This window comes from Thalassophryne amazonica, chromosome 22, assembly GCF_902500255.1.
Source record: "Thalassophryne amazonica chromosome 22, fThaAma1.1, whole genome shotgun sequence".
Classification (NCBI taxonomy): Eukaryota; Metazoa; Chordata; class Actinopteri; order Batrachoidiformes; family Batrachoididae; genus Thalassophryne; species Thalassophryne amazonica.
Genome location: NC_047124.1, coordinates 23,124,420 through 23,145,499, shown reverse-complemented (window position 1 = coordinate 23,145,499; position 21,080 = coordinate 23,124,420). Strand labels below are relative to the sequence as shown.

Here is a 21,080-nt window from a genome sequence, read left to right as displayed (position 1 = left end):
ATGATTTCTTCACATCTGCGAGGCATTAATTTTGTTGGTTTGGAACCAAGATTTTGCTGGTTTACTAGTGTGCTTGGGGTCATTGTCTTGTTGAAACACCCATTTCAAGGGCATACCTGGTATGCGATATATAGGCCCAACACCATAGTAGGAGAAACATGCCCATATCATGATGCTTGCACCACCATGCTTCACTGTCTTCACTGTGAACTGTGGCTTGAATTCAGAGTTTGGGGGTCGTCTCACAAACTTTCTGCGGCCCTTGGACCCAAAAAGAACAGTTTTACTCTCATCAGTCCACAAAATATTCCTCCATTTCTCTTTAGGCCAGTTGATGTGTTCTTTGGCAAATTGTAACCTCTTCTGCACGTCTTTTATTTAACAGAGGGACTTTGCGGGGGATTCTTGCAAATAAATTAGCTTCACACAGGCGTCTAACTGTCACAGCACTTACAGGTAAATCCAGACTGTCTTTGATCATCCTGGAGCTGATCAATGGGTGAGCCTTTGTCATTCTGGTTATTCTTCTATCCATTTTGATGGTTGTTTTCCATTTTCTTCCACGTGTCTTTTTTTTTTTTTTTTTTGTCCATTTTAAAGCATTGGAGATCATTGTATGTAGATGAACAGCCTGTACTTTTTGCACCTGCGTATAAGTTTTCCCCTCTCCAATTAACTTTTTAATCACACTACGCTGTTCTTCTGAACAATGTCTTGAACGTCCCATTTTCCTCTGCTTTTCAAAGAGAAAAGCATGTTCAACAGGTGCTGGCTTCATCCTTAAATAGGGGACACCTGATTCACACCTGTTTGTTCCACAAAATTGACGAACTCACTGACTGAATGCCACACTACTATTATTGTGAACACCCCCTTTTCTACTTTTTTTTTTACTAATAGCCCAATTTCATAGCCTTAAGAGTGTGCATATCATGAATGCTTGGTCTTGTTGGATTTGTGAGAATCTACTGAATCTACTGGTACCTTGTTTCCCATGTAACAATAAGAAATATACTCAAAACCTGGATTAATCTTTTTAGTCACATAGCACTACTATTATTCTGAACACTACTGTACATTATCTAGCCGGTTAGCCTGTTACAGTGTTTGAGTTCTAGGTCAATATATTTGGGGTCGACTGATATCGGTGCCGATAATCAAGCAGGTCGATAATCGTTATCAGTACAGAGATTAAAACGGAACAATACATCACCAAAACTTACTTTCCCAGAGCAAAGCACTCCAATGTAATATTAGAGGCCAACATGGCCGTAGTATCCGGGAACTTCACCCTGATGTCTGCAGGATACTTACGTTCCTCACCTGAAAGAAAATGATACCTATTATTTAGAATATATTACAGACAATAATGAATATGAATGCACCGAGATGGACATATATATAATGTAGTCTGAAAGACTGACACTAACCATCATCAGGTGGTAAAGGAATGAGGGGGATGAACTTTGAGAAGACGCTTTTTCCAATGATGGGGCTGGAAACAAAGCAGGAATAGTTTCCTGCATCCTGAGCTTCCACCTTGGAAATGTAGAGATTCCCTGTTTTCTGGGAGACAAACCGTCGATGATCTGTGTGCAGGAAGACTGGGAACTCGTTGTAGATCCAGCGGTAGGTCACCTCCTCTGGAAGAGACGAAATCAAGTAAAACCCATGTGGCATCGCTATAAAGTAAAATTGAAATAGATTCACTTTATGAACATATTCTTCTTGTCGTGAAACTTAAGTCACTTCCACGTCACAAGCATGGCTTGAACGGCATCACAATAGCAAACTACGATGCTTTATGTAATTTTAAAAAATCCATCCTTTGAATGAACCTTTCTGTAAAAACATTTGTTCAATATTGTTAAGACAAGATTGTAAAAATAAATGCTAGTTAGCTTGGTGACATCAGGTCCACTAGTGGTGCAGCGGTTAATAAAGCAATACGATGGTCATGCATTTTAATACTCACACTCAAGCCACCTGCAAGGCACCAATCAGTCCATAAAAGTACATATTTATCAGAAAACTCCTCAACTAAAGTTTACCATTTAGCCTTTGTTGCGCTTGATTGGTAACCGTAAGATGTGCGGACTTCATTCTTCCTGTCCAGGTCAGGCTCGTGTTCTACCTCTTTACTCATTTATGGGTTGGCCATGAGCTAAGCAGTACCAAGATGGTGACATTTGGAGTCACTCCATTTGAACCTCAAACCCACGCTTCATGATGTCCATAGGTGACATCACCTAGGGATTTGCCCAGTATACTGTATACACAGTCTGTGCTAACTTGGTGTCTAAGCTCTATGTCAACCACTGTGACTTGCTAATCCCACAGATTTAGTTGCCACTTTGCAATTATTTGTAGAAAAGAAATAAGAAAAGTAAGTAAGTAAATTTTATTTATATAGCGCCTTTCACAGACATAGGTCACAAAGCGCTTCACAGGTTAAAATACCATAAAAAAAATAATAAATCATACATAAAACAAAGGACAAGGTTAACAATTGGTCAGTTCTGAAAAGCCTTATTAAAGAGAAGAGTCTTCAAATGCTTCTTAAAAGTCTCAGCACATTCCAGGGAATGCAGGAAAAGTGGCAGTTCGTTCCAGAGACGAGGAGTTGTGGCTTTAAAAGATCTGTCACCTTGGGTTTTAAAGCAGGTTCTTGGAACCATCAGCAGGTTGTGACCTGAAGACCTGAGACTACGGGCAGAGGTATATAAGGCTGAATCAGATCTTTAATATATCCAGGAGCCTGACCATGAAGGGCTCGGAACGTCAGGACCAAGATTTTAAAAGTGAGTCTAGACTCAACTGGGAGCCAATGGAAAACAATGCAATATGATCATAAGTCAAAGATGGCACCTTGTTTTCTAATAAGAGCCCTCACATTCCAAGAGTTGGAATTGGTCTGATTTGGACAAAATTGGTGGAATGACTGAGGGTTGGCCGAAGAAAAAAAAAATAATATGACCTTTACAAAAATTAGTAAAAAGTGAAGGCCACAGGTCCAAGATCTAAATTTGGGCCCAATACTTAGAATATTTATTATGGCTATTCCAAGGAATTGGTTACATCTTTGGTGACTATTAACAATATTAGTCACCTTTCTAATGATCCCATCTTTTAAATCCAATGACAGACTGCACAATCCATCGTAAAATATTACTGATATTTACACTGGTCATGTCTGATGGAGACATAAGGACGTGAAGTATGCATACCTGGCCAGGCTTTGGGAGGTACACACAGTAGAACAGCACCTTGTCCTTCTTTGACATAAACCGGGTCTCTCTCCTCCTGAGGAAACTCCTCCACAACTCCAAGGCGATGAAGCAATAATATCAAAGAATGGAACCGCACAGGAACAAAAACAAAAATACAAGCTATAAAAACTGGAGTGTTGACATTCTGAAAATTGTCCCTTCTGCACAATCTGGAGAAACAGCCATCCATAAACAGTAGGACAGGATTGACAAAGCCATGTGACTTTTGAATCCAAATTGTTTGATCAATGCAAGTTTAAAAACAGTGCTCACATCCAAACTTGACCCTGGCCTCCTTGCTGATGACGGTGCCGTATATGTTCCTCGCTACACAAGTGTACGTCCCGGCGTGTTTCTTCTGTTTAGGGTTTGTGATAACAAGGTTCCCCCCGACCAGGCTGTAGTACTCATCTGGCTGCTCCATCAGCTTGATCTCCCAGTTGTCACGCCGCCACCTGGTGGTGATGCAGAATGCATGGAGAAAAGACGATGGGAAAACATTTTGAAATATTCCTGGTGTGATTTTCGTATACATCTAATCACGTGAGGTCAAAGTCGTGCACTTTGAGCCAATGCATCAGTTGAATTTTTGAGGTCCCGTTAGAACTCGTTGACAAAGCTAATGTGATGTGATGAGTCCAACTTATTGGTAATGTTGCTAAGGTTCCTGTGCATGGCTTTGCTTCACTCAGCATACTGGTTTCCAAGTTCCAGAGAACTAGTAAACATACCCTACATCTGAAAACTCAGTATGTAAGAATGTCGGTTAAAGGCCAACCATTACTGTAGTGTCTTCTAGAAGTAAGTATGTGAGTATTGCGGACACAAATCAGACATACTACACCAACGCCAGTTTACTTATCATTTGACCCATATGTTTACAGATAACACATAAGTGCATACACATGTATGCTGTGAAAATTTCGATTTTGCAATCGCAAAACGCCGCTTTCATGTATGTCCACTGTCTTCTTTGAATTTCTCGGGAAGTTGATTTCTTTGGTTACCAGGAACCATCTGCCTCATGGGATGGCACGTTGCAGCCCATTTGCACAGCATGGAGGCAGTAGATCATCCAGGTACTATTAGACTACTACTAAAGGCTTACTGAGTATTCAAATACTCTATGGATGGTGACATACTCATTTTTGCCTAATGTATAGTAGGCTAGTATGAGTATTTACATGTGGCCATCGAGAATATTTGGTAGCAGTGGACTGTTGGAGCCAAAATGGTCCTTGATGTCTCACCTACAAATTGGACATGATGTAGCTTTTAACACATGCATGGATTTCAACTAACATTGACGATGGCTGCCATTTTGTAGACCCGTCGTGGTGGCAAGTCCTTGGTGGTGAGGAAGATGATCTCTTGTTAAAGTTAATCTAGAAACACCTGTGCGTGGGTTTGTTTAACGTGGGAATGGCATTGCATGCTGACAAACACACGGTCCTTGACAGATCCTTAGCCTGATACGATGGCTGGGAAATCAGAAATGGTCAGGGCCGAGGACCTGCTGCAGTCTTAATCCGCCTTCACGGCTATTGTGTTACAAGACGTCACCTCCTTCTCCTGATCCACCATTAAGGACTTCCTGCATCATCAGAGCCCCAGAAGATGTCTTCCTGTTGGGCCTTCATGGCTACCATAGTGGCACAGGGAGCACAAGGTCCCAACGGTGTTTCACCCCAACAGACAATTTCCTACTTGATCCATTTCCTAGGTGTCACAATCTGGATGAGGGATTGGACTTTGACACCCCTTGAAGACCCACTGAAGTGCTAATAAATGACAATTTTGCTAATCACTCATGTTTTAGACTTCACCATACTCAGTAGAGCAGCATAAGATCTTAAAACACTGTGATTTAATGAGCAATAAAAACAAATCATATGACGAAAGACATTACCATAACGTCATGACACGAGTCCAGCAATTAGCTAGCAAAAGACCTTGGGAAACTGGTCACAAAGAAAGTGCTTTCTGAAAGCATTTACATACAGCAGAAGCTGTGATTTTTAACCATCATTTCATACTGCAAGTGAAGGGTCTTAAACCCTGACTAGGGGGCCAGATGCAGCCTTCAAAATACTATTTTGCAGCCAGCAGTATGCCTTATAATTGCAGTGTGTGATCTGATATTTTTTAAAGGGCTGTGAAATTTTACTTCATAATGTTGCACGGGCATCCAACAAGAGTAAGCCTCTTTAAATGTTTAACTTTTATAATCGCATTACGAAAACGCATACAATTTCTAAATTCTTTACAATTTCCATGCCCACATTTTGACTTAGGTATATCATGGTTAATGAAGCATTATATATCTCTATAATGTATGGTTAGGACGAGCAGGGGTTGTGGCCAAGTGGTTAACGCACTTGGTTTCAGTGCAGAAGGTTCCGGGTTCAAATCCCACCCCTGCCACATTTCTCCATGTAATGTGGAGTTGTGTCAGGAAGGGCATCCGGCGTAAAACCTGTGCCAATTCAACATGCAGATCCACCTTGGATTTGCTGTGGCGACCCTAAGTGCAAACAAGGGAGCAGCCGAAGGGACTTACTTTTATAATGTATGGTTGGGACATAGCTGAATGTCACCCAATTATTTGCATAGCCCACCCATGTGATTCCTCATAGCTACACCCCTGAAGGTTACATGATGTGTTACCTGTATGAAGCTGGTGGATTAGCCCGAGCTCTACAATTCATGGAGATCCTCTTGTCAGGCGAGTCCTCAGTGTAAACCACATCCACTGGCTCCTCTTCAAAGATCGGGCCGTAGCCAGTAGCATCCTCTGACACATCAGATATGATGTTTATTCATTTTCTTCCTTAAATGTTACAGTATATTTTACAATATCTGTTACATAACTCACCTCCATAAATTCTGGGCTCACCAAACAGGACCGCCACTGCCATGCAAAAACACCAACAAATATCCCAATTAAATGCTTTCTGTGGACGTTTTATTAAGCTGTGAATTAATTTTAAATGTGCAATAATGTCGACAGACATTTTGATACAGAGAAGGCATATCGCCTACCTGTGATGGAGACTGAGGACGAGAGGGCCACAAGTATAAAAGCGGCGAAAGTCATGACCAAAACAGAGTCAGGGAGGCAAATGAATTGCTGGGCACTCTGGAGAAGCTGATGGATGGGACATGAACTAGAAATGGTTAGAATGAATAGTTACATTGATAAATAAATGAATCCATCCCCTCCAGTTTGTAAAAGCCACAACCCAACCGCCGGTGCTTCTAAATGAAACTGTAACACTTGAGGCTGGTTGGAAAAGACTTCTAAGTTAAAAACCCCAACTTTAGAGCAGAAATAAACATATTTACAACCTGATTTTGGTTTGTATAGCTAGTTTCCAACTGTATTTTTGATAACATATCAGTTTAAGATATTTAAAACTGCAAAGTTATGAATAATTACAGGCATAGTCACTTTGAGTCACAGCTAATGTGTACCAGCGAGCCGTGTCCACGGTCCTGGTACAAGAAACTAGGAGCCATAGTGCACCAACTGTGTTTGTCCTTTTTGAGCATTTCTGTTAACTGTCCCAAATGGCCGCCTGTAGAGTCTGTGTTCCAATATTTCCATTGAATGAATTTCTTATATTATGTGATTTGTATGTTAGCACCATTAACACTGTTAGCAGGTATCAGTAGCTTGATGTATTTAATCTACAGTAAAAGAGGCCAAGTTAGAATTTTCATACCTTGCACCCAAGCCACCCATTAAAAAACAAACAAACAAACCACAGCTCAGTCTGCAAAAAAAATATACTTTAACGAAACCTGCATACCAAGGTTAGCTTTAGCTTGTTTGGTAACTCTGGGTTGGGGACATATTTGGAATTCATTTGTCTCACTCATGTCAGACCAGTCATACCCACACTCCACCCACCTCATTACCCATGTTGAGGTTGACAATTAGTTTGGCGGAGTAAACACTGCCAGCATGGTGACTTCCAGATCCACCTCGTTTGAGAGTTTGTCCACTAACAGTGTATGGTTAAATCAAAAACAACGAATGCGTTTATCTTGTATGCCTCCAAATTAAAATTAGGGAATAACTCTGTTGTGTCCGATCACGTGTTGGACGTTCATGCTGGGATATACGGTCGAAAATATTGCTTTACCGGCCCCGCTACGTGTTGCTGGTAAAAGGAGTTTTATGGGCGACGCGTTAGCGGAGCTGATAAAACGGATATTTTCGACCGTATATAACAGCATGAATGTCCGAAGGGGGTTATTGCCATTCTAATCCGATTCCATCATGTGCATGGTTTATTTTTCTGTAGGTAATTCGGTCGGTGAGGGAAGGTTTACTGTGAAGCAGTGAGTCGTCTCTCCAACAGCGGTCAGGGCGCGGAGTTATCCATCAAATGTGAAAATCCATCAAACGTGAAACGGTAATTCTGTATCGGAAGCCACATCAGTACTTTCGTACAGTAGTTTAAATTCACCCTTTTCGGCGGTGGCACCCGACTTTCTCTCACTTTGAGCAAACACTACTAACAGCTAGCAGAGCACACAGATGGTGTTCTGACGAATGGAGTCTCGAAAGTTCCGCGTCCCGACAATACTGCACTTGCGCAGTTTCTGTTGCGTGTGGAGTACAGGAATGACATTCAGCAGTAATGACATCTCGTCAGAACACCAGTCAGATTAATACATCTTTGACACGATTAACCAATCAGATTCATGGAAAAAATGTAATTGGATTAGAATGGTGTGTATGTATGTGTGTGTGTGTATATTATATACATATATATAAAACTTTGATGCACAAATGCTTTGCTTTATGTAATAATCCATAGACTTGTTTGCCACCTGCTGGATGGTTGGTGGATGATGGAAATTAGGAGCATGTGTGGTTGAAGTTATATGCAACATGTTTGTTAGGTTCTTTCTTTATTACCAGACACCATCAAATATGGCCATCGGGTACTGCGAAGACGTTGCGTCTGTCCGTCCATCTGTTTGTGCTTAGCATAGGTCCAGTCCTATTACTGCCAGAGTTTTCAAATTCACAGGGAGCATTCTTGGGACACAGACCTTGGACAAGTTCAGAGATGGCTAACCTTGGCGTATTTTAAGAGGTTAAAAAGTCACATTCTGTTTCATTCTGTTCTGTTTTTTTTGTTGTTGTTGTTTGTTTTGTTTTTTTGAGGGGTGGGGGTGACATCCAATCAAATCAACTAACATCAGCGGCTGCTCTAGCTAACTGCAAACTCTATTATGTGTAAATATAACCTCTTAGTCATATATTATGTAAAAGCTAGCGAGAAATAAATACTTCTAAAACTGAAACCGCTGTTTCTGGAACCTGATAACATCTCTGAAGTGATTTACAAGACATTTCTCAGATCTTAGCGTGGCGACGTCACAGACTGGTCTAGCTAGCTGCAAACTCTGTTTCGTTTGTCTGTAAATACAACCTCTGTCATATATTATAGCTAGCAAGAAATAAACACTTCTAAAACTGAAAATGCTGTTTTTGTAACCTGATAACACCTATGGAGTTATTTACAAGATATTTCACAGATGTCAGTGTGAATGCTAACATCCGCTCGTGTATGCGTACATGCACGCCCTCCTGCAAATGCTGTTAAAATGTAAATATGATTGATTGATAGAGGGGCTTTATTGAACATGTACAAATTGCACATTCGCCCTATTGACGTTTCAAATCCCGCAAAACCTCGGAGAGGTCGCCACGCTGCGAGATCTCAGTAACATTGAGAACTGCATTGAGACGCTCTGATCATGCTGCACTTTAACCACTGCACATGGACAACACCATTAACATCGCAACATAAAACTATTTTTATATTGTGCCTAAAACTCTCATGAATATATTCTCTGGGTTTATAGATGTTGTTATTGCGTTTGTTTTATGTAAACGTGAGAATCACAGACTATCTCTCCGTTATTTTCAGTGGGAGCTGATGTGAGCTACGCTCACTTCCTGATCATGTCGTTCTGGGAAAAAGTGAAGTTTGCTCTTTAACGTCTTGATTATTGTTCTTTACAACACTGTTTGTCCTCTTTGTTCCAGACTAATATATATAATATGTCTGAATTCGGTTTGTGTTTATTAAATTCCACGCAGATTAAAACGTAACAGACACGGATTATTTGTTATAATTGTTTTAGCAAGTTTTCAGGGTATCATGCAGCAGTCTCTTATTAACGTGATGAAAAGCATAAAAAAATTACATAATTGTAGTATAATATTCATTTACAACTGTCATCATGTTGATTCTCTATATGTTGTTTGACTGCAGCGACTCTCTGGCACGCAAGGGATTATGGGATACGTCAATGGGGCAAATAGACAATATTATCTTAATAATTAATATAAATAACTATGTATATATATATATATATATATATATATATATATATATATATATATATATATATATATATATAGACACATCCTTGTACTTTGCACTGGGATACTAATTAAACAACTGCAAATTATAAAGAAGACAATGCTCAATGCGTTATATTTAAAGTGCACAGAGACTGTTTGCTGCTTGTCTGATGATGTGAACGTTGTACAATATGATGGACGCACACAGCTAGCTGGAATCTCCCACTGTGCCTATGAATGACTCAGAATGAGGAATGACTCAGCAGAAGCTGCTAGCAGTTATGCACAGCCATAAAGGAGTACGTGCACATTCAGCTTTCAGTACTGTGCCAGACAGCGTGTGCGGCGCCAACACCCTTGCTGCTTATACATCAATTCTGCACGATGACACTGCAAATACTCCAGTTAGCAAGTGCAGCATTTGAACTCCCACTGTCGCACAGTGATTCAGAAAAATAACAGGCCAGAGAGTGTGTGTGTGTGTGTGTGTGTGAGTGAGTAAGAAGAGGCTAAAAGAACAAAATCAGAATAGCTCGCAAAATAATGTGTACTTTTGAGTTACGTTAAAATGTAACTCAAACCCCCCTGTAAGATAACCATTTTAAAGGACAAGTTCTCATTTTTTACAATCCGAGTCATATTAAAATATTGTTCACAATCAAACTTCTGAGTGCTCTTTTCGACTTTCACAGTCGCTGTGTATCCACAGACTATTGGAAAAACCCTCCATTTGCCCGATTGAGATTTCAAATCCCACAAAATCCCGCATTGAGACGCTCACACGGACAATGGCATTAACATCGCAAGGTAAAACTCTTTGTGCCTAAAACTGAATATAATAAATGAATATATTATCTAGGCTTTTAGACATTGTTATTGTTTGTTTTATGTAAACATGTGAGAATCTCAAGTGAGTTCACCGTTATTTACAATGGGAATTACCGTGAGCCGCGATCTCGTCCTCTTCATGTCATTATGGTGGAAAGTGAAGTTTGCTCTCAACATCCTGCTTATTGTGCTTTACAATAGAGGTGGGCGGATCGATCCTAATATCGATAATATTGATACCAATGCTGGTATTGATATTAAACGACCCCTATAAAAAGAACGATACTCAAGCTTTTTCTCTCCCGCATGCACTGACTGCTGCGCATGCAGATTCATCAAAGTTTACACTCTGTAAGAGCAGCGCTGCGCTATGTCACACAACACGGAGCAGCGCACCCTCCCCCCTCTGGTCTTTTGTTGTTGTGCCATCACATGGCTCAGCGGCGCCACCCAACAGCCATGCGGATAGGCCCAGCCTGGCCCGCCCACTCAGCACTCTCCTCGAGTCAGCCCTCTACCTCAGTAGATTTTGTTTTAAGTTTGTGTTGAGTGATATTTTTTAAACACAAATGTTGATTGTGATAATAAAGTATTTTGTTCTCACATACAATGTTTGGCAAAATTCTATCCTAGGTCTTTTGGAGCCTTTGGATCTATGAAGCTTAAATATGAAAAAGTATCGGTATCAATATCGGCGATACTGGGCCTGTATTTACTTGGTATCAGATCAATACCAAAATTCCCGGTATCACCCACCTCTACTTTACAACACTGTTTGTACCGTTTGTTCCAGAGTAACATACATGTAAGATGTCTGGAATTGGGTTTGCATTCATGAAGTTCCACTCAGGTTGAAGGTAACAGGCACACAATATTTGGAATACTGCTTTTTACAAGTTTTCAGGGTCTCATGCATGCCGTCTCTTATAAATGTTACGATAGGCATAAAAATTTACATTGTGGCGGATTTCATGTTGTTTGATTGCAGCGCCTCTCTGGTGCAGAAGGAATTATGGGATTTCTCAATAGGTCGAATGACATCATGCATTCTGTTCGTGCCTACTGTGCACGAGTTGACAGTTAGCTAAACAATCAGTTTGACAGTTAGCTAAACAGCCAGTAATTGTAGGTTGAACGATGAGCCAGACACGGGGAATAAAGTTCCGTCTCCTTTACTTGGGAATGTCTTGGACACAGCTTACTAATTACTGAATCTGCGAAACTAATCACAAAATAACATTTCATTTGAGTATAATTATCTCCACTGTCAGTAAAAATAATGTAATTCTCATACAGAGACACTGCAAATCATGTAAATTAAGTCAGAACATAAAGTACAAATTTCCTGAGTGAGACTGGTAATTAAATATCACTGCATACATGACACCAGTGAGCTGCTCGTGTTACACAGCATCACAAAGTGTATAAAAACACAACAAACGGAAATACTGACTCATCGCACTTATTTTAACTAATTACTTACACGCAATGCTTCTGGAAGTCGTTAAACAAGCAGAAGATTCAAGAATGCAAAGGCATTAAAATGTTCTCCAGTGGATCTGTTCTGATAAAACGGCTGAACAGGAAGTTGACTCTAGACCATGTGACCACTCTCAACCAATGAACTGGTGGCTTCTAACAGACCACTAACCATGTAACTATGTTAAAAATGACCAGCTTGTGTGACTGTAAACACAGAAGAATTTCCTTACTGATAACATGACATCAATGACATCATGTATGATGACTTCAGGGTCCCATGATCCTTTACACGCACGGAGTGGTTCAGGTCACGCGCTAACATGGCGTTGTGCGGAGATTTGTTGTTTCCTTCCAGTTATCGGGAAATTAAGGTCCTTCTGAATTGAAAATATTGGTGGCACATAACCTAGGTGCAATTCATCCTGGGATTTAAAATATCCTATACAAATAATGAATGTTTATGAGTTCAATGGTACAAATATTTCATGAGGTGAAAGCTGGAACAAACCATTCAACTCAGCTTCGCCTCGTTGAATGGTTTGTTCCAGCTTTCACCGAATTAAACATCCGTACCATTGAAAGAATGTAAAAACATTCATTATTTGTTTTATATAACAGCTATAGATAGCAATAGATCCTTGTCATTTGCTATTTTATTAATTTCTAAACAATAAAAAAGGGACTCACAGTTTGGTGTTCCACTGTTGCTAAAGTCCAACATGAACTTTAAATAGGAGTTGTGTGTGTGTGTTAGAAAAAATCATCGTCCATCAGGAACACACACTCCGTGCCATGTTTGTTTTAACATCCTGGGATGGCACTTGTGCGCACGTGTACTTCCAAAAATAAATAAATAAATAAAAAAAAGACTGTACTTCCTCAATGCAGCGAAAAAAAAAAAAATCACGTCAGAAATTAGTCCAGCTTTTCATTCTAACTTCCTCCTAACAGCTCCTACAGCAGCAGTGGATTTGTTTTGTGTGTGTGTGTGTGTGTGTGTGTGTGTGTGTGTGTGTGTGTGTGTGTGTGCACGCAGAGTGCAATGGTACCAAATGTATGGAACCAAATTTGCATGCTAAATGGAACCAAATTGCACTCTAAATGCAATGCAACACAAATGGGATGAATAATCCATGTCACGTGACATACAAAGCACCAATCAAATGACAAGGATCCACTCAGCTGTTTTATCTATCTATCTATCTATCTATATATATTGATTAACTTACATTTGAATATGTACAGTAGTGTTCAGAATAATAGTAGTGCTAAGTGACTAAAAAGATTAATCCAGGTTTTGAGTATATTTCTTGTTACATGGGAAACAAGGTACCAGTAGATTCAGTAGATTCTCACAAATCCAACAAGACCAAGCATTCATGATATGCACACTCTTAAGGCTATGAAATTGGGCTATTAGTAAAAAAAAAAAACAGTAGAAAAGGGGGTGTTCACAATAATAGTAGTGTGGCATTCAGACTGAGTTCGTCAATTTTGTGGAACAAACAGGTGTGAATCAGGTGTCCCCTATTTAAGGATGAAGCCAACACCTGTTGAACATGCTTTTCTCTTTGAAAGCCTGAGGAAAATGGGACGTTCAAGACATTGTTCAGAAGAACAGCGTAGTTTGATTAAAAAGTTGATTGGACAGGGGAAAACTTATACGCAGGTGCAAAAAATTATAGGCTGTTCATCTACAATGATCTCCAGTGCTTTTAAAATGGCCAAAAAAAAAAAAAAAACAGAGATGCATGGAAGAAAAGGGAAAACAACCATTAAAATGGATAGAAGAATAACCAGAATGGCAAAGGCTCACCCATTGATCAGCTCCAGGATGATCAAAGACAGTCTGGAGTTACCTGTAAGTGCTGTGACAGTTAGAAGACGCCTGTGTGAAGCTAATTTATTTGCAAGAATCCCCCGCAAAGTCCCTCTGGTAAATAAAAGACATGCAGAAGAGGTTACAATTTGCCAAAGAACACATCAACTGGCCTAAAGAGAAATGGAGGAATATTTTGTGGACTGATGAGAGTAAAATTGTTCTTTTTGGGTCCAAGGGCCGCAGACAGTTTGTGAGACGACCCCCAAACTCTGAATTCAAGCCACAGTTCACAGTGAAGACAGTGAAGCATGGTGGTGCAAGCATCATGATATGGGCATGTTTCTCCTACTATGGTGTTGGGCCTATATATCGCATACCAGGTATCATGGATCAGTTTGGATATGTCAAAATACTTGAAGAGGTCATGTTGCCTTATGCTGAAGAGGACATGCCCTTGAAATGGGTGTTTCAATAAGACAATGACCCCAAGCACACTAGTAAACGAGCAAAATCTTGGTTCCAAACCAACAAAATTAATGCCTCGCAGATGTGAAGAAATCATGAAAAACTGTGGTTATACAACTAAATACTAGTTTAGTGATTCACAGGATTGCTAAAAATGCAGTTTGAACATAATAGTTTTGAATTTGTAACGTCAACAGCAGATGCTACTATTATTGTGAACACCCCCATTTCTACTTTTTTGTTACTAATAGCCCAATTTCATAGCCTTAAGAGTGTGCATATCATGAATGCTTGGTCTTGTTAGATTTGTGAGAATCTACTGAATCTACTGGTACCTTGTTTCCCATGTAACAATAAGAAATATACTCAAAACCTGGATTCATCTTTTTAGTCACATAGCACTACTATTATTCTGAACACTACTGTACGTTTCTTTTCCTTGAGTGTGACGAGTGGTGACACCATTTTCGCTGTTTGCAACTGGCGAGTCAGACCGGAACCCATCCAAGCACTCAGGGGATAATGGGACCCTGAAAGTCTCTACAGGGTTACTGAAGAGCTGGTTTAAAGCTCAAACGGGTGTTTGACTGCTCCTAACTCACGGCCAAACCAGAAATGGATAAAGAAGTAGAATGTATGTAAGGCCTACATGACCAGGGTGGGATGAATGAAGAGCAAAAATGGCCATTAATCTCAAAGATAACAAGCTAGCTAAGACAAACAAACCTTAAACTGGGGTTAGGTGATAAATTCATACATATTTTTGTAGACTGGCCACGGGTATTAAAAACTATGACCAACACATAGCTTAAATCATTGTGGCTACATCAGTTTAGCTAACATTACCCAGCAGTCAATACCTACGTACTAGTGCTAAGGGTACTAACACACAAACTATACTGAACCTTCACGCACTGAAAATACGATTTTTTATAATTAACATTATAAAAACATCGTTTAAGAACCCTTTGTCATTTTTTATTACATAAATTTAGGTTTTCTTTATTCCCTTTAAATGGATCATATTATTCACTTTATGAGCAAGCTAATGTTCGTCACCAGATGTATTATACTGGGAAGTCTGTTTTTATGTACATTTACTGTTAAATATATGTGGAGTTTCTCATTAAACATTGTGAAAATCTTACAATTTGATGACTGTACACATAGAAACTCCCCTGCTGTATGCAAAATGTGTGACATATGTCACGGAAGTGCAACACACACACATATATTTCATAGCCCTGTAATTTTTATTTATTTTTAAGTGCATCACCTGAGTGTCTCTGGAGTATGTAACTTCAATATCTGTTTTAAGAAACCTGGTGACTTGTGTTAGCTTGCTCGAAAAGAGTACTACCCCTTTAAAGACATTAAAGCATGCAACCAAAAAGCCCACTGAGTTGATGCTTCTTACGTAACAAAACAACTAAATCCCATTTTTATCTCCTCAAGACTGCGTTCACATTACTGTATAAAACAATCAAAATCTGATTTTATTTGGAAGGTTTGCAAGAATTTCATATTTTATATAATTTGACAAGGCAACCCTTAAAAAAATGTAATATTTGGCTTTTTAGATGACCATTGGAGCTCATGTGATTTTGTGTTTTGGGTGGCAGTAATCCTTTCACAGATCGTCTTTGGACAGACCAGTGAAATTTAGGTCAGTTTGTGTATTAAGCCTGGTGTCTCAGTGACCGACTGAACCCTGGTTGGGTCTGTGAAAACACATTTTAAGTAAATTCCTCAAGAAATGACTGATTAATTCCTCTTGCATTCTGTTTTTCTAGGTTCCTATTCAATGTCCAGAGGCAGTTTTTAGAGGATGTCAGGGTAAAAATAAGTGCTTGTTTGACAGATTTGCAGTCATGTCAGTTTTCAGGATTTGTTTGTTTATTTGAACTAAAATGAAACTTTATTGTTCAATTTTGGTTTTAGGTCAGGAAGACATTACCTTCCACTTGTCATTAATTAGATTAAAATCAAACAAACCTGTTGTTTTACAAAGCAGCTCTTTCAAAATATGTGAAACAATCAAAGAAATAGTGTTTCAGACTATGACTCATTGTTATGAAATGTTTCAAGCCCCAATGAATCAACAGTGCCACAAACCAATTCACTTTTTCAAAAACATTCCAACCAATAAATAAACTAATTATGTTGCCAAATAATTGTCTTGAAATGCTCAAAACATTAAATGAAACATGTGCAACAAATCATTTTCAAAAGCATTTAAAACATTTTAAATACTTATTGAAACTTTTTAAATAAAGGATTCACTGCATCAAAATGTTTGAAACAATCATTTTCAGAAAATAATTAGCTGTTTCAAAATCTGTGAATGTGTCAATGAGAAAATTGTATCTAAATTTTTTGTGGTTTTGACATTCTCAGAATGCACCAATTGATTTGGAAAATGATTCACTGCTTCAAGAATAAGATGTATTAAATCGTCAAAACACAATATGATACTTTGGAAAAGGTCTTGCTGCTGTCTAATGTTTCAACATTAAGTGAAATATTAATTTAAGAAATGGTTTGCTGCTTCATTGCTTATAGTATTAAACTGCTCACTTAAAGAAAATGTTTCACTGCTTCAAAATGTGTTGAAAATACTACTACTGTAACTACAACAACAGCAGCACCAGCAATAATAATAATAATAATACCACCTTTACATTAAAGAACTTTAATTTCTTTAATTTTTTTAACACTTTGGAATATTCCAAGCACTCAAATGAAATAACTGCTTCAGAGTATGATTCACTGCTTCAGAATATTTGAAACACAATGTCAGAAAATGAGTTGTTTTGGAATATTCCAAACACTCAAATGAAATAGCTGCTTCAAAATATGATTCACTGCTTCAGAATATTTGAAACACAATGTCAGAAAATGAGTTGTTTTGGAATATTCCAAACACTCAAATGAAAGAAGTGCTTCAAAATATGATTCACTGCTTCAGAATATTTGAAACACAATGTCAGAAAATGAGTTGTTTTGGAATATTCCAAACACTCAAATGAAATAGCTGCTTCAAAATATGATTCACTGCTTCAGAATATTTGAAACACAATGTCAGAAAATAAGTTGTTTTGGAATATTCCAAACACTTAAATGAAATAACTGCTTCAAAATATGATTCACTGCTTCAGAGTATTTGAAACTCTAATGGAAATGGCTCACTGCTTCAAAATGTTTGAAACAGAAAACAACAACCCTCCAATCAATTGGGGCGGAGGGGTGGGGGACGGACAATATGAGGTATTTAAAAAAAATTAACCATATACTGTTTTCAAAATGTGGCAACATCTCGTGCGACACCCACATGTGTGACTAGGCCCCTGTTAAGTTCCCAACATGAGCAGGGTGTTGCCCCGCTCGGCGCGTCCTTGACGCCCAGTTGACACTTTAACCTTGAGTCTGCTTTCTGTGTGAAACCAAACCTCTGTGGGACCTTTGCTGACTTTTGTCGCGGTCCCTCTCCCACAAACAGCAGCCTCCTAAAATTCATTGTGCACAGCGCGCGCGCGGTCCCTGACATCACTTCAGCGGCACCGTTCTGCATTGCGGTACTGCGCACGTGTGCCGGTCCACTTCTGCAGCGCGGAGCTCAACACGTCCCCGGTTTTTATTCATGCATTTTTTTAAATGTATATTTTTTGTCTTCCCACAAGCTCCTATTAAGCCATGCACGCGCGTCCATGTCATGACGCTCTTACCTTTGAGGCAGAATCAGGACGCTGTGTGCGCGGCACACCTGGACCCGAACCGCATCGTCCCACGTCAGCCCCGACCGACCGGAGCGTCCCGTTCGGATTAACTTTTCTATTGGAGGAGAGCGGATGAGTGGCACCTCCGGGTGGCAGCGAGGAATGGCCGTGATTGGTCCAGAATACACGGAGGATGGGGCACACGTGGGCACCAGCTGCTGCTGCGCCCGTGTAGATTGATTAGCGCGCGCGCGCTCATAGCAGGATGCACGATGTGAACAACTTTTCTGTTATTTAATCACAATAACACTTTATTAAGGTGTTTAAACCAGCAAACAAAATGGCCCAACAGTTTTACCACAATAGTTTTTATGATGCGCCACTGGGTCATAGGCGTAAGCAGGGGGGCGGAGGAGGGGGAGGGGGGTACAGCCCCTTCCACAATATTAGTCATATAATTAGTCAATAGGTTTTTACAATATTTAACCAAAATAATCATTGTTTTGAAACATTTAGAAAACAATTCACTGTTTGAAACTGATTCTCTTTTGACATGCCAAAACACTTCAAAACCTATATTAAAAATGTATTCACTGGTTTGAAACAGTCAAAATGAGTTTTTAAATTTCTTGATACACTTGTATCAATTACAGTTACTACAACTGGGTTGCTTGGTTCAGAAATTGATTAACTGTTAAGTGTTTCAGACTGATTCTATTTAGAAATACTTAAAGCACAAAATAAACTGTTTTGAAACATCAATGTTCTTAATGAAACAGGTGCTTCAGAAAATGATTTTGTTGTGACATTTCTGAAGCAGTGTAATGACAATTAACAGTAGGGATTGTTTGGTTCAGAAAATATTTCACTGTTTCAAAACACACTGAATAAAACTATTTTTGAAATTGGCAAAAGTCTAAACAAGTGCTTCAGACCCGAACTGCAAACCAAACGGTTCAACAGTTTTACCACAATATTTTTCATGATACACCACTGAGTAATAGGCATAGGCATGGGGGGAGGGCGTACAGCCCCTTCCACAATATTAATCATGTACGTAATTAGTCAATAAAGGGTTTTACAATATTCAGGGTTTTCACGTATCCCATAATCCCTTGCGTGCCAGAGAGTCGCTGCAGTCAAAACATAGAGAATCCACACGATGACAATTGTAAATGAATATTATACTACAAAAATTTCATTTTTTTTATGCTTTTCATCATGTTAAGAGACTGCTGCATGATACCCTGAAAACGTGCTAAAACAATTATAACAAAAAATCCATGTCTGCTACGTTTAATCTGCGTGGAATTTAATAAGCGCAAACCGAATTTCAGACATATTATATTTATTAGTCTGGAACAAAGAGGACAAACAGTGTTGTAAAGAACAATAATCAAGACGTTAAAGAGCAAACTTCACTTTCCCCCAGAACGATATGATCAGGAAGCGAGCGTAGCTCACAGCAGCTCCCATTGAAAATAACGGAGAGACAGCCTGTGATTCTCACATATTTACATAAAATAAACGCAATAACAACGTCTATAAACCCAGAGGATATATTCACAAGAGTTTTAGGCACATTGGAGTAATTTTTGATCAGGATATGTCATTCAAAGCGCATATTAAACAAATATGTAGGACTGCCTTTTTGCATTTACGCAATATCTCTAAAATCAGAAAGGTCTTGTCTCAGAGTGATGCTGAAAAACTAATTCATGCATTTATTTCCTCTAGGCTGGACTATTGTAATTCTTTATTATCAGGTTGTCCTAAAAGTTCCCTAAAAAGCCTTCAGTTAATTCAAAATGCTGCAGCTAGAGTACTGACGGGGACTAGCAGGAGAGAGCATATCTCACCCGTGTTGGCCTCTCTTCATTGGCTTCCTGTTAATTCTAGAATAGAATTTAAAATTCTTCTTCTTACTTATAAGGTTTTGAATAATCAGGTCCCATCTTATCTTAGGGACCTCGTAGTACCATATCACCCTAATAGAGCGCTTCGCTCTCAGACTGCAGGCTTACTTGTAGTTCCTAGGGTTTGTAAGAGTAGAATGGGAGGCAGAGCCTTCAGCTTTCAGGCTCCTCTCCTGTGGAACCAGCTCCCAATTCAGATCAGGGAGACAGATACCCTCTCTACTTTTAAGATTAGGCTTAAAACTTTCCTTTTCGCTAAGGCTTATAGTTAGGGCTGGATCGGGTGACCCTGGACTATCCCTTGGTTATGCTGCTTTAGACGTAGACTGTGGGGGGGTGTATAATAAAAATGTTATTGTGCTGTTTTGCACCTGTCTTAAAGTAACCCTGAGAATGTATTTGTTATTTAATTTTGTTTTAGCACTCTGGGGTCAGTCTGAACTGGGAGCGAAGAGCTGGATGTACTTGTTATTATTACACTGATAGCACGACTTTGTTTTCGTAGCCACTAACGACTGGGAGTGAAGCATGCTGGGATCATTCTGAACTGGGAGTGAAGAACTGCTTTTATTATATCTTTGAAATAACTTTCAGATGCCTGTTGATTAAAGAAATTATGTGCGCCAGGGAGGTTGAGTTGGCCACTCACCCTCCCTTCGCGGACACACTAGAAAAGAGGGAGTAGAACCATGCTTCAACAGAGTCTGCTGCGGGTTAACGTACGAACGCCCAGCCGGTTGACAGGCGCACTCTGCTGAAGGTGTTGGCTCTCCACCTTAAAGGCGTCACGGTAAGAGAAAAATGCGCTGCAACCACTTGTGTTTGATGTAACTGCTTTTGTGGGGAATAAATATACGCCTTTTTATTCTAGCAAAATGCAGTCTGTGTGATCATTTCTGTGTGCCGATCTGACCGAACCTTGTGTTTCAAAACAGGGGGTTCCCATGATGCACTGTTTCTTTCTCTTTTTGCTCTGTATGCATCACTCCGCATTTAATCATTAGTGATCGATCTCTGCCCCCCTCCACAGCATGTCTTTTTCCTGGTTCTTTCCCTCAGCCCCAACCAGTCTCAGCAGAAGACTGCCCCTCCCTGAGCCTGGTTCTGCTGGAGGTTTCTTCCTGTTAAGAGGGAGTTTTTCCTTCCCACTGTTGCCAAGTGCTTGCTCACAGGGGGTTGTTTTGACCGTTG

At 39.5% G+C, this 21,080-nt stretch overlaps 1 protein-coding gene across 2 annotated transcripts in view; it reads right to left on the bottom strand.

Moving 5' to 3' along the window:
• Positions 1 to 18,112, bottom strand: part of cntn1b (contactin 1b) — a 39,668-nt gene extending 21,556 nt beyond the window's left edge. For both annotated transcript variants that reach the window (XR_004558691.1, XM_034163204.1), the window contains exons 1-8: positions 17,983 to 18,112; positions 6,312 to 6,436; positions 6,145 to 6,180; positions 5,937 to 6,063; positions 3,543 to 3,724; positions 3,228 to 3,323; positions 1,431 to 1,643; positions 1,224 to 1,323 (exon numbers count right to left, since the gene is read on the bottom strand). Coding sequence is in view for 1 of the 2 variants with exons in the window: in XM_034163204.1 (XP_034019095.1) it covers positions 1,224 to 1,323; positions 1,431 to 1,643; positions 3,228 to 3,323; positions 3,543 to 3,724; positions 5,937 to 6,063; positions 6,145 to 6,180; positions 6,312 to 6,366 (809 nt within the window). In the remaining variant the exon portion in view is untranslated. The remainder of the gene's footprint in view (positions 1 to 1,223; positions 1,324 to 1,430; positions 1,644 to 3,227; positions 3,324 to 3,542; positions 3,725 to 5,936; positions 6,064 to 6,144; positions 6,181 to 6,311; positions 6,437 to 17,982) is intronic.
• Positions 18,113 to 21,080: the final 2,968 nt, after the last annotated feature.